Genomic DNA, 13,864 nt, shown 5'->3' on the forward strand with positions numbered 1-13,864 from the left:
CTGTTGCAAATACCGGCACATGAATTATCTGTTCCACTTCTTCTCTCTCACTGCTGCATAGCCTTCTGTGTTTTGTATTCATCACATTATCAAATATATCAAAAAAGGAGGAAGATTAGGGTTTAACATCGGTTTACTGTGAAGTCATTAGAGACAGATCACAAGCTGTTTCAAGGATGGGGCAGAAAATTGGTCATGCCCTTGCAAAGAAATGATCACAACATTTACCTGGAGCAATTTATGGCAATCAGGGAAAACATAAATCAGAATGATCGAACACAGATTTGAACCGTCGTCCTTCCAAATATGAGTCCAGTATGCTACCCACAGTGCCACCTTCACCAGTCACCCAAATAAATGCGGCTTACAATGACTGGCTCTATAATTATGATTCTAGATTATTTGTGAAGATCCATATTGTGTAGTTTTGTGGATCTTAATTCAAATTTGGGGAGATTAAGGAAGATGAATCATCGACTCAATTTGATAAAAGATGATGTGTGGGTAGTGGAATGCAGTAGGTGATACTCAAATTGAGTCTGATATGTTTGACAAGTTTTTTTTTTCTTTTGTTACAAAAGGATTAAAGCTTTTGCCCTTGGTTTTTAATTCTTACAAAAGATTTATCACTGGGCTTTTAATTCTCATTTCTACTTCAATGTTGTTTCTCTTGCCTATCCTTTCCATTCCTTTCTGCACTATTTGACTCTTCTTTCCTTTTTCTCTCCTCTCTTTTACTATACCTCATGTCTTGCTGCCATTTCAACATTGATTTTCACACTCATTGGTACTGCCCTACTTTCATCAGCCCCTTTATTTTGCCTGGTGAAAGAGTTCCTAGCTTGTATTACTTTTTTACATAAATCTGTTGTCAACTGTTGATAAGAAGATTTTACTACAAATAATGTTATATTCAATTAAATTGGAAGAAACTGTTATTATTCATTTATTATAATCCAAGTAAAAAAGATCTGAAAGCCTCAAGTTATTTATAATGACTGCTTCTACTTCTCTTTAGAGAGCAGCTTCTTTTACTTTGGAAGTATGATAAATCTACAATCCTGTAATATTTATCACCCTCATATAGTTTTTCATTGATGCTGTCTTTAGGGAAACCAAATTTTCCATTTCTGAGGATATTACAGTTTTCCTTAAAATGTCTACATTTCATTGCTACCAAAATTATTAGTTAGCATACACAGAGTATTGTTTGAATCCCAATGTATACTAATCCCTTACAAATAAAAAAATAGATATAAAAATGTCAGGGCTACTTCCTTTTGACGTTCATTCCAAAATGTAAAAATATTTTATACAGATGGTTATTACTGTGATAATCTGACACATTCTACACCCTAGCGATATACGCACATCAAGGATCTATGTAACACAAAAATAAATAAATAAAATAAAATTATCAAGCAGAATATTGAAACTCAGAAACACTCATACAATGAGAGGGTGCCATAGTAGGCATAGTGTTCATGCACTTTAAAGAAACACGAACAAATAAATGAACACTTACTTACTGAATGTAGTGCAACTACTTGATCTGCTCGGTTGAAAACAGTACCTTTTACGAGGGTCGGTCAAAAAGTAATGCCTCCCTTTTTTTTTCTACTTAAAGAAATTAAGTTAAGTGAAAAATTTGAATTTGGCGCCATTCCTCAAACCTTCTTCTGCAATCCACTGCCGTAGTAACTTTCTGTGTCAACAGGTGGCAGCACAGCAGAAGTTTGTAAGATGGCCGACATCGATGTTCGTTTGAGACAGCGTTGTGTGATTGAATTCTTGAATGCAGAAGGTGAAACGCCCATACGCATTCATGAAAGACTGAAGAAGGTGTATGGTGTTGTGACAGTGGATGTCAGCACTGTTAGACGATGGGTTCGTCGTTGTAAGGAAGCTGAAGGGCAAACACCGTTGACTGACGAAAAGCGGAGCGGCAGGCCGGTGAGTGCAGTGACTCCACACAACATTCAGCAAGTTGATGACATCATTCGTGGTGACCGTCGGGTGACTGCAGATGAAGTGTGTCGCATTATTTCTCTTAGTAAAGGCAGTGTGATCACGATTATTAAACAATTGGGGTACTCAAAAGTTTGTGCACGGTGGGTTCCAAGAATGTTAACCGATCAGAATTAAAGAGGCAAGGAAAACAATAGCCTCCCAACACTTGCAGCGCTTCTGTTTGGAGGGAGATGAGTTTCTGAAAAAAATTGTGACCGGGGACGAAACATGGGTGCATTTTTTTGAACCCGAATCAAAGAGGCAGTCAATGGAGTGGCGTCACACAAGCTCGCCGAGGAAGAAAAAATTCAAAACTGTGCGATCGGCAGGGAAAGTTATGGCAACAGTTTTCTGGGATACAGAGGGTGTGATTCTGGTTGATTTTTTGGAGCAGGGATGCACAATAAATTCTGTTCAATACGTCACAACCCTCAAAAAACTTAAAGCACGTCTTCAGCGAGTTCGCCCAACAAAATCAATGGCAGATGTTCTTCTTTTGCATGACAATGCAAGACCACACACCAGTCGTCACACCTCTGACGAGATTGTCAAAATTGGATGGGAAGTTTTGCCTCATCCCCCATACAGCCCTGACATGGCACCATCAGACTTCCATCTGTTCGGGCCACTAAAAGAAGCTCATCGTGGGATTCATTTTGAAGATGAGGAGGCCGTCAAAACATCCGTGCGTCAATGGCTTAGGAAGCAGAGCTGTGATTTTTACCGTGCTGGGATACATGCCCTTGTTCAAAGATGGACCAAAACTGTAGAGATGGGCGGAGATTACATTGAAAAATGACAAAATGATCCTCAATGTTGTGGTTTTCAACCTATGTAATTGCATTTAAATTTCCTGACAATTAAACGTAGAAAAAAAAATAGGAGGCATTACATTTTGACTGACCCTCGTACAAGCACTTGAAATGCCTAATATAATGTATATAACCTTCAACTCATAAGATGTGATTCAGCTGTGATGCTGTAAAACTAAGCACTTATAAACTTAAGAACACTTTGGAATAAACATGTTCAATGCTAAATGCTTGTAGAATGAATCCCACTGATATTGGCTCAGAACAGCACTTACTGTTGTGCTATAGGAGACTGGCCATTAATTTTAGAGCATACTGTATGCAGAACACTGGCTTTGTATCAACTGTAAAAACAATGCAAATGCAGCAAAGAAATGAACTACAAAATTTTGTATGAATAAATGGTGCACTCTTTATAAAACCCATTACATTACTAGCACACGCATAACTAACTTCACAAACAAATATTTTATTAAATAAGTTATTGAATTACCATAGCATCTGAGCCATGCGCACCTAAGGATGTGGGAAAACGAATATCCCGCACATGCAAAGTACGTATCCTTAATCCCGTTCCAGGCATGCTTCCTCTTACACGGCGGACTCTATAACAAAAAATACAAGATATCTGACACACTGTATTTTAAATTGTTATGATGAGTTTTGCAAAAATGTATACAAAAAAATTTAATTCTCTAGCAAATTTTTATTTGTTCTGTATTACTTGCAATTCCTTCAGAATGGTACTAGTCAGTAGTTAAAAGATTATGTAGAAATGTCCATAAGTATTTTACTTCTGTGCTTATTCATTAATGTTTAACTTTGATACAGGTAAAAAAATGATACCTGCTCCTTTTCCTCACAACAGAATACCTAAAATGTGTCTCATGTCTCCAAGATAATTTGCAAACTTCTTAAAAACTGAGAGTGTCACTACATTTATGTATCTCAATAAACACATATACTGTTTGTTATGTTTCATACAATGTTGTTCAGTACATTCCTTATAACTTCTAGTATAAAATAATACATTCCTGGTGTAAACCACAGCATGAAAAATCTAAGCATTTTTAGTTCATCAAATGTACTGCGGTTATTATCTGGACACATGACACCTTTATTACTGAAATGCTGCATGAGTCTGCAAGGATAATGTATTTATGATTAAAACATCATGTCTTGTGTTCTGCTGTCAAGGGCATCAATAACTTGAAGTACTCACAATTTGCAGTTGCACAGGCCGGCCACCAGCCTGTGCCTTACTGAATATGTTACACACAAACCCACTACTATCTCTATAGCTCAAGGTCACCAATGTTAGCAGAGCATTTAGAATTCGTTACACCATTCAAGGTTTACACAGCTGAAGGTGTGGCAATTTCTTTGGTGGAAGTTTGGGGGCAGTGATTTGTGCATTAATTTTTGCAAGTGAACTTTTGTGCTATTGTCAGTAAAATAAGAGTACTGTGCAACTGTTATTTTCCCACTTAAGATTCCTGGGTTATGCCAAAAGAATTCTCTTATTTTTAAATTTTATAAATTCAGTTCATTAACAGAATTCCTGTACAAAAGATGAATGCAAGCAATGACTTCAACGACTGATTTAAACAGCTACCACTACTATAGATATGTTTATCTCCGTTTTCATAAGAGGAAAATAAAAACAAATAAAAATGTTATCACATTAAAAAGCGCATGCAGCAATACAGAAAATGAATTACAGTAGCAACTAGCTGTGCAGATAATAAAATGCTGAGACCTGAAATACAGTTAGAGTTAATGGTAGCAGCACAGTTATTTAAGATACGGGTAGTCATTACGAATAAAACAGTAATTATTGAAATCTCATAGTCTGTACAAATTGAATCCACATGAGCTTGAAAAACCACATAATTACCATTATATATCCTGTTAGCTTCTGTATGTTAATGTACCTATTTGTATACCTTAATATCAAAATATCTTTTTAAAATGTAATCTTTCTTACTTTATTTCTTTAAAAAAATTAAAGAAAACAACATAAGTACGCAAGTGATAACAACTAAACCAAGTAATTCTTACAAGTTAGTGTTGTTAAACACTTCTCTGAAAAACCATTAGGAATTTTGTCATTACCTATATGCTAAAATATGGTTTCTCCACTCAATACTATTAAAATTTTGCTGATTATTTAAGGATATTTATTCTTACAATACATAACCATATCATCTTTACACTGAATGGCAAAATATATGATTACCAAGCAAAATAACATTTAATTTTAAAATCTTTTATTTATTTAGTTTATATACATTATCACAGTGATGATATTGGACTTGTTAAAGTATAAAACAGTATAAAATATTATATATTTACATCATGTACAAAATCTTGTCATTCTTATCAACATATCTTTATCATAAAAACATTATTCTGCTTTACTAGATTATAAAATTATATATGTACATATAGGTAAAATAAAAGCTAGTGAAACACCTTGGTCAATTTTACTAAAATAGGTACAGTAACATATAGCACAAAAGTTAGGTGCATAATTATATACGTACAATGATGAAAGAAGTTTAGTTTTATCTATTAATACTTTGATAATTATGAATTTTTGTTTAGAGGGATTATGAGGCAGACCTACAGATTTGTGCAAAGTTCTAGGTATTTATTAGTGCTGTAGACACTGTTGTTTGTTACTAAATTTTTAGCTCTTTTTTAAATGTATTAATGTTTGGTATTTTTTTGATGTTATCAGGCAGTGCACTTTAGAGAATTTTTGGTTTGTAAACAACTCTGTCCAGATATTTTGATTTTCTGTGCACATCCCTATGATAGTCATCTATTTATTTATTTAGTCCTTCCAATCCTACATGTGTAGAATATATACAAGGACATTGGACATAGTTTAGATCTTTACAAGATAAAATACAGTTTGTATTGTATTCCTAAGGGCTAGATATTTAAGTAATTTAGGAAAGAATCATATACACAACAAACATTAGAGGCAACATACAATGTAGAATATTCATAATGCATCTTTATTTTTTTTTTGTTTGGTTTCTAGGTACTCTGTCAGACCGTAAAAGCAATGATCAATTAAATATGCCTTTAGTTCATCCTTAAAACTACTGAGATTACTTGCTGATTTAATATGGTTAGGCAGATTATTGTACATATTTATCCCTGTATGTAGAGTGTCTTTTTGGCACAATTATGTTCTCACCTGTTTCATATGAAGATCAGAGTTTTGTCTTGTATTGATGCATGTATATCTTCATTTTTTAATAAGATATGGGGGGGTCTATAAATATACTGTTTGATAAAAACTGACATTTCGTATATAAAAATGCAAGGAAGAGGAAGAACTGACAGCTTTTTGAATATGGGTCTGCATGATTTCCTATTGGTTACCCCTTCAACAATTCTTAATATTCTCTTTTGCATCCTGAAAAGTTTAATATTTTTGTTGCATTGCCCCAGAAGATTATGCCATATTTAATTACAGAATGCACAGAGGCGTAGTATACATTTAACAGGCTGGCTTTGCTGCAACAAATTTTTAAGATCCTTATCATGTAGCAGGTTTTGCTTAGTTTTCTTTGCAAATATTCAATGTGTACCCCCCAGCTATTCAAAGCTGAAACTTGATGGTTTTTAATGAAGCAGATACTTTCAAATACAAATATGGATGGTAAGGTCATGATTCTCAATTCCTGAAAGATACCTCTACATGATTCTCTGTAAGTAACATCACTTATTAATCTTACACCTTCCTTTTGAAGTTTAAAAGACTGCTTTGCAAAAGAGATATTTCCCCAGAATACTATACCAGACCTCAGTAGACTATGCATGTATGCATAACAAGCACTTAATACTGTTTCGGTAGTGCAGCAATCTTTAAGCATTCTTAATATGTAACAGTACTTGCTTAATTTTTTGTTAAGCATTTCTAAATGTTTTTCCCATCGTAGATGCTCATCCACCCATAATCCTAAAAATTTTATGTGATTCTCTTGTTGAATTTGGCTACTCAATAATGTGAATTTTTCATTGATCCTAATTTTGTTCCTTGTATGGTTGAAGTTCATCCATACAGTTTCTTTTCAGTGACAAAAATGGGTCAAATGGCTCTGAGCACTATGGGACTTAACTTCTGAGGTCATCAGTCCCCTAGAACTTAGAACTACTTAAACCTAACTAACCTAAGGACATCACACACATCCATGCCCTGTCAGTGACAACTAGTCAGTTATCTTTGAACCACTTTAACCACTTTTCAGCCACTTCTGCTGTTCTGTCAGTTTTTATTTTTTTTTTTTTGTAATATTCTTTCCTTTTATAAAGAAGCTGGTGTCATCAGCAAATAATATAATATCAGCTATTGAACATTGTTGTGGTAGGTCATTAATAAAATCCAAGAATAACAATGGTCCCAGTACCAAACCCTGGAGCAACACATGATTAACTCTTTTATACTGAGAATGGTACACGTTACCATCCTGAGAAATTTGCACTCTTTGTTGTCTGTCATCTAAATATGACTTGAACCACTTATAGGAAACACCATGGACACCATGATTATATAGTTTTGACAGTAGTAGATTATGATTTATAAGATCAAACACTTTGGAAAGGTCAAAAAACAAGCCACAGATCAATTCCTTGCCCTCAATAGCTTTGTAATCAAGTTTTAGGAAATTGAAGTGAGTCATTTGCGTAGATTTGCCTTATCTGTAAACATTCTGCGCGTTTACAAGAATTTTACTTTTGTTTGGAGAGTCTAGCAATCTGTCATACATTATTTTTTCAATTACTTTCAAAAATGCAGATGATAATTACAGTGGTCTGAAATTTTTAATGTCAAACATGTCACTACATTTATAAATTGGTATTACTGTTGACTGCTTAAATTTACTTGGAAGCACACCAGTTTCAAAGGAATCATTGATTATGTCCACAGGTTGAGAGACAACTTTATCAGTACTGTATTTAGTAGTTTTGTCAGGGATACTGTCAAATCCCCCAGGTCATTTTGCTCTTTAGTTTACTGATAGCCTTTTGTACTTCTTCGGGTGTTATGGGATACAGGTACATTATCCTTTCATTTATTGAAGCTTTTACCTTTGTCTTTGGATTACATTTACTTGTGATCAGGTTTAGGGCTACATTATATAATGCTCATTAAGTATATTAGCTATTAGAAGTGGATCATCAACAATTTCATTTCTGTGTTTTATGTTGATTTTATTAATTAGTATTTTCATGTTTGCCTGTATGATTATTAATAACTTTCCACCTTGATTTCATTTTTTTGTTGCCCTTTCTGATATATGAATCATTGTGCTTCTTTTTTGCAGCAATTATAGCTTCCCTGTGCTTTTCCCTATAACACTTTACATATGGTTTAGAGGTAGTATTTTGATTTTATTGTATTTGAAAACTTTTCATAACTGCATTTCAAAAATTTGCAAAGTGATTTCTGTGTGAGATTACCTTTTGGAAGTAGCAATTATGCTTTTCACATTATTTATATTTCCACAAAACTGTATATATTCAGTTAAAAGCTGGATGTATTCTTACTTAGTTCAGTTCTCATAGAACTTTCTGGAGAAGCTGATTGTAAGCATTGCAAATCAAAACTCTGTATTTGTTAAATGGCCTCAAAACAACATATGGATGTAATCACACAACATTCCGTTAGGTTAAGCTAATGTTGTTTTGCAACAGCTCTTGTCATCAGGAACTATAAGATCTAAGCTGTATAATGCCACGGATTTCTCTGCATTCCATAGATCAAAAATTCTAATTTCACAATGACAATGTGCTCTGTCTCTCTCTCTCTCTCTCTCTCTCTCTCTCTCTCTCTCTCTCTCTCTCTCTCACACACACACACACACACAATGGAAACATTCCACATGGGAAAAATATATCTAAAAACAAAGATTCTGCAACTTACCGAACGAAAGCGTTGGTACGTTGATAGAAACAATAACAAACATAAACACACACACAAATTTCAAGCTTTCGCAACCCACGGTTGCTTCATCAGGAAAGAGGGAAGGAGAGGGAAAGATGAAAGGATGTGGGTTTTAAGGAAGAGGGTAAGGAGTCATTCCAATCCCAGGAGCGGAAAGACTTACCTTGGGGGGAAAAAGGGACAGGTATACACTCGCGCGCGTGCGCACACACACACACACACACACACACACACACACACACACACACACACACACACACATCACGTGTGTGTGTGTGTGTGTGTGTGTGTGTGTGTGTGTGTGTGTGTGTGTGTGTGTGTGTGTGTGTGTGTGTGTGTGTGGGTGGGTGGGTGGGTGGGTGGGTGGGTGGGTGCATGCGCGCGCGCTCACCCGCTTGTGTATACCTGTCCCTTTTCCCCCCCAAGGTAAGTCTTCCTGCTCCCGGGTTTGGAATGACTCCTTACCCTCTCCCTTAAAACCCACATCCTTTCGTCTTTCCCTCTCCTTCCCTCTTTCCTGATGAAGCAACCGTGGGTTGCGAAAGCTTGAAATTTGTGTGTGTGTTTATGTTTGTTATTGTTTCTATCAACGTACCAACGCTTTCGTTCGGTAAGTTACAGAATATATATATATATATATATATATATATATATATATATATATATATATATAGATCGTTATACTGCATGTGGAGCATACTTAAAAAAACTGTGTTGTTTTGATTTACACAATTGTTGTTACACAGTAATTTTACTGAAAACTAATTACAGTCAAACAAATCTAGGCCCAACCCTACTAACACCATGCAGACCTGTTGTAGCATGATGCCCAAAAATTAAAGGCTGTGGTTAAGGCTCTTTCTGAGATATTCATCGTTACAGGATTGTCACAGCACAAATTATGTGGAAGGAACTCTCTGGGAAGTAGAGGAAGTCTACTTGCAGAGAGAGTCTTCCAGCATTCTTAGCCAACTTAGTTCATATGATCATAATGTAAAAAATGCTAGTCCAAGAAGTCCAGGACAGCATCCATGGAGTTTTAAAAGTACATGACAGAGACAGACAGATTGAAGCTCTGAAATTGGCTGTGAGATGTGTACAGCACAAAAGGCTATAGGCTAGGTTTAAGTCTACAGTTGTAATCTGCCAAGAATTCCAATAAAGGACAAATGTTAAGCATCTGACAATAAATATTTCAGAACTGAAAATAAAAGGAAAAATTGGGGAACAAATGACACAGGCAACAGTACTTAGAACCCTGGTTCTAGCATTACACAGATTACAGATTAGGATTAAAATGAAGTAACTGAAGTTCAAACATAGTTCTCCTCTCAACAAGAATCAATTCTTTTTCCTACTTTTCAGTAGAAGCTGTTGATGAACATACTGTTCTAGATTCCATTCTGATATACAGTATTGAACAAATGTTCACTGAATTGTTGTCTTTACTCCTTATATTATTGTACAATTAAACTGTATTGTTAAGATTATAAAAGTCTAAATAGGAAGCAGACAACAAGCTCTGCTCAGTTAACTGATCCAGTTTTCTGTCATATGCCACTCTCATAAACATAAACTTATCGTAAAACTGGCCTTTGGAACACACTGGAAATCCCAGGGACAGAATGGATATCATAGGTTTATTGGTACTACTTTGGTCCGAATTGAGGCTTTTGGCAATTAGCAGTGCAAGTAGTTCTTACTGGAAGAATTCAGGTACAAACCCTGATACTAAATAAATAACTAAATAAGATATGAGGTGACCTAGTATAAGGTGACGCGTCAGCCACACCCATGTGTGAGTGTCCTTCTCCTCTAAGTGGTTTTCTATGTTCTGCATTAACGCTTTCCACAGTACACTTCATCCAGGGCTTGTCATACTACTGAAAGCATGACAAGATCTCCACCCATGTGCGAGAAGTGTTCTCAGCAACATGCCTAGTGCCATCCTCAGTTGTATAGTTAAGGTTAGTGTCCAAACTGCTGCCTGCAACTGTTGCTATTGTTATATGATATTCTTTGCCAAGATATTTCCACAAATAGCCTAAATCATAGGTAATAATGCTGAATACTGCACTTGGTTTACAAATACTAGTTATGGCACCTGCTAATCACTTTCCAAAGAGCTCTGTACGCACTCTGACATTCCCCTCCCACTACTACTACCTAAGAAGAACACCTTAACACTTTTATTACTGAACTTTGCTTGCATCTTATGTCCTGTACTGTCAGACTGCTTCTTTACTTTTCAAATTCCCCATGCCTTCTCACAAACCTGAAGAATCTGAACACTGTAATCAAAAATTCTTAAAGAGAGATGCATAAATAAATAAGACACAATTAATTATCTGTAAGTCTGTCAGCCATCAATACAAAATATGTCCTCGGGTTATACATTCTTAATCAATGAAATTCATCTGGAGAAAAATAACATAGGTAATGTTTATACTTACACTATATTTAACAAATTCCAAAATAAATAAATATTTTCATAGACAGAATAAGAATCTTAAATATTAACTGTAGAAGAACAGTGGAACTTACTGAGATATCAGTGAGAGATCGTCAATACAAAAGGACTTTTAAAATGTGTTGTTGGAAACAGGAATCTGTACTGAATCGCCTCAAAAAATGTGGGTTCTCTACTGAAGCAACATATTATTTCTACTAAGAGCCTGAAACTGTATGCTTAGTAACTGGAGACATGAGATGGTAACAAAATCAGTGCACCATTAGACAAACAAGGCACTGAAACTAGGTTATAATGAAGGAAAAAGCGACTGGTTTATAAAAAAATAAAACAAGTATCATTAGCGCTCATCACTGAAAAGTTCCTCTTCTGTAGCACAACTGAGCTGTGTGCTTTATTTTGTAATAATTTTTTTCTATCTGCTTGTTTTTGACATGAAAAACCATATATTTGCCTTTAGGTAGAACTAACATGCACACAAATGTGGTAGTATCACATCCTCTGGAGACTTTCCAGGCTACAACAATTATTTTCCAATTAGGTAAAAGCTCATTAACACCTCATTAAGAAACTTCATTACCAAAACAGAAGCATCTATTTTCAGGAAGTGAATCCTGCAAGGTGAAGGCAACAGATTAGAACTAGAGACAAACAGTGTTATTCACTTATGAAAGTCCTGAAAAACACTTATTTCTTTTATAGGAAAGTTACATTAAACACAGAAATGAGCATAAACAACTAAGTAAGAATTTTACTTTTCTGTGATTTAGGTAATGCAAAGCAGTTTTACAGGTTATTGTTACAAAATTGATTAAATGCATGTTTATAGTATAGCATACCCTTGTTTAGACATTGATGTTAACTTATTCTTGTTTCAGCAAGAAATGAAAGTAATGTAGCTCAGTTATCTTGTTGTTGACTGTTTCTTAATAAGGTTATGTAAGCTACTGTATCTAACCTTGAAATTCAAAATAGCATTCCAAGCAGTGCTGTCATCTGTCAAGTATCACTTGACACATAATCTTATCATACAATTGTTATATAACAGTCTATGTCAATGTAGTTCAGTGTAAATAATAATACTTGAATCACATGAAGGCTGCAAAACTGACAGCCAGTGTGCAATAAAACAACATACATATCAAAGTACAAGTCAAGAATGTCATTTCCAATAAAAACTCATAATGTTAATAATATCAGGTGACAATATGTAATACAAATCTAATATCAAAATGCTTGTTTTTGTTTGCATATGTTTCATTTACTTTTGTCTTCTTTCCTCTTAACAGTAATGAAATGTAGTGAATTCCTAAATATGGCCTGATTCACATTTGTTGAAAATAAGGCTAATACTGCGCACTACTGCATCTAGAAATATCACGGTTGCTAGGACAATCGCATACTGGTACACAAAACTTAGTTATTAAAGCCAGTAACTTTTCAGTTAGTAAAACATTAACTTATTTTTTACCCTATTAATGATAGAAATTGGTCAAAATTTGAAAAAGAAGATCTTTATTTTATGACTCATTAGAGATAAATAACAAAACAAATGTCGTTTTTGAGGGAACGTAAAACCAAATCAAAGACTGACATAAAGTACATTAATACATTTCAGGGCTCTCAAAATATTTTGTATAGTGTTAATTCTGGTAGTGTATATGCCATCCGATTATAACTCTTAAATTATTCAACTGAATCTAAACAATGAAAGTTCTTTCTCCTTCCTACAATTTTAAATGCGGAACTGATGCATATTTTGTAATTAATTTAATTACATGTGCTAATTAGTATAATTTGAATAAAATTCTTATTTTTACAACAGGCTGTGACAGAAGCTCTGAACATATGCAATTTAATAACACCTCCCCCCTTTTTTTTTTTTTTTTTTTTTTTTTTTTTTTTTGCAACGCATCAGCTTGGGACATTTTCCACCAGAGGTAAATTCAGTTTTTTGGGGGATGTAAATCATAATAGAGTCATGAAATTTGTACATGTGTATGAAAGGCAACTACAGCCATTCACTAATATTATTACATTTAATTAGCATCTAACAGCTAAATTCAATGTGAAAATAGAAAATTGTGCCTGTATTATAAGCAAAGAATTGAGTAAAGGTGAGTACTAATCTTTCAGCCAAAGCCTTCTTCAGAAAAGAAAGAAAAGGAAAAAAACACACACATTCATACGAGTAGGCATACCTCACACACACATGAACGCTATCTTCAGCCATTTTAGTACTTCTTGCTAAAGCAGTAGCAGGTAGGGGTCATGTGTGTATGAGGTGTGCCTACTTGTATGAAAGTGTATGTGTATTTTTTCCTTTCTTTTCTGAGAAAGCTTTGGCTGAAAGCTTAGTGTGTAACAGTCTTTTTTTGTTGTGCCTGTCTGCAACTTGTGTCATCTTTATGGTCAGTAGCAATCTATCCTTTCCGTGTTGTTGTTGTTGTTGTGGTCTTCAGTCCTGAGACTGGTTTGATGCAGCTCTCCATGCTACCCTATCCTGTGCAAGTTTCATCTCCCAGTACCTACTGCAACCTACATCTTTCTGAATCTGCTTAGTGTATTCATCTCTTGGTCTCCCTCTAAGATTTGTACCCTCCAATG

General features: G+C 34.8%; 1 protein-coding gene across 4 annotated transcripts in view; it reads right to left on the reverse strand.

The window, feature by feature from the left end:
- The window catches only part of LOC126253705 (mitochondrial enolase superfamily member 1-like), a 90,314-nt gene that overhangs the window by 60,642 nt on the left and 15,808 nt on the right, over positions 1-13,864 (reverse strand). Inside the window, exons 1-2 of one of the 4 annotated variants that reach the window (XM_049955234.1) lie at positions 12,097-12,246; positions 3,316-3,427 (exon numbers count right to left, since the gene is read on the reverse strand). In XM_049955234.1, coding sequence (XP_049811191.1) covers positions 3,316-3,427; positions 12,097-12,110 — 126 coding nt within the window. In that variant the 5' untranslated portion in view covers positions 12,111-12,246. Of the gene's footprint in view, positions 1-3,315; positions 3,428-4,044; positions 4,067-10,988; positions 11,015-12,096; positions 12,247-13,864 lie in introns of those variants that run through there. The other 3 variants (XM_049955235.1, XM_049955236.1, XM_049955237.1) reach the window with 3 other exon arrangements.

The sequence above is a fragment of the Schistocerca nitens genome, chromosome 4 (assembly GCF_023898315.1).
Source record: "Schistocerca nitens isolate TAMUIC-IGC-003100 chromosome 4, iqSchNite1.1, whole genome shotgun sequence".
Classification (NCBI taxonomy): Eukaryota; Metazoa; Arthropoda; class Insecta; order Orthoptera; family Acrididae; genus Schistocerca; species Schistocerca nitens.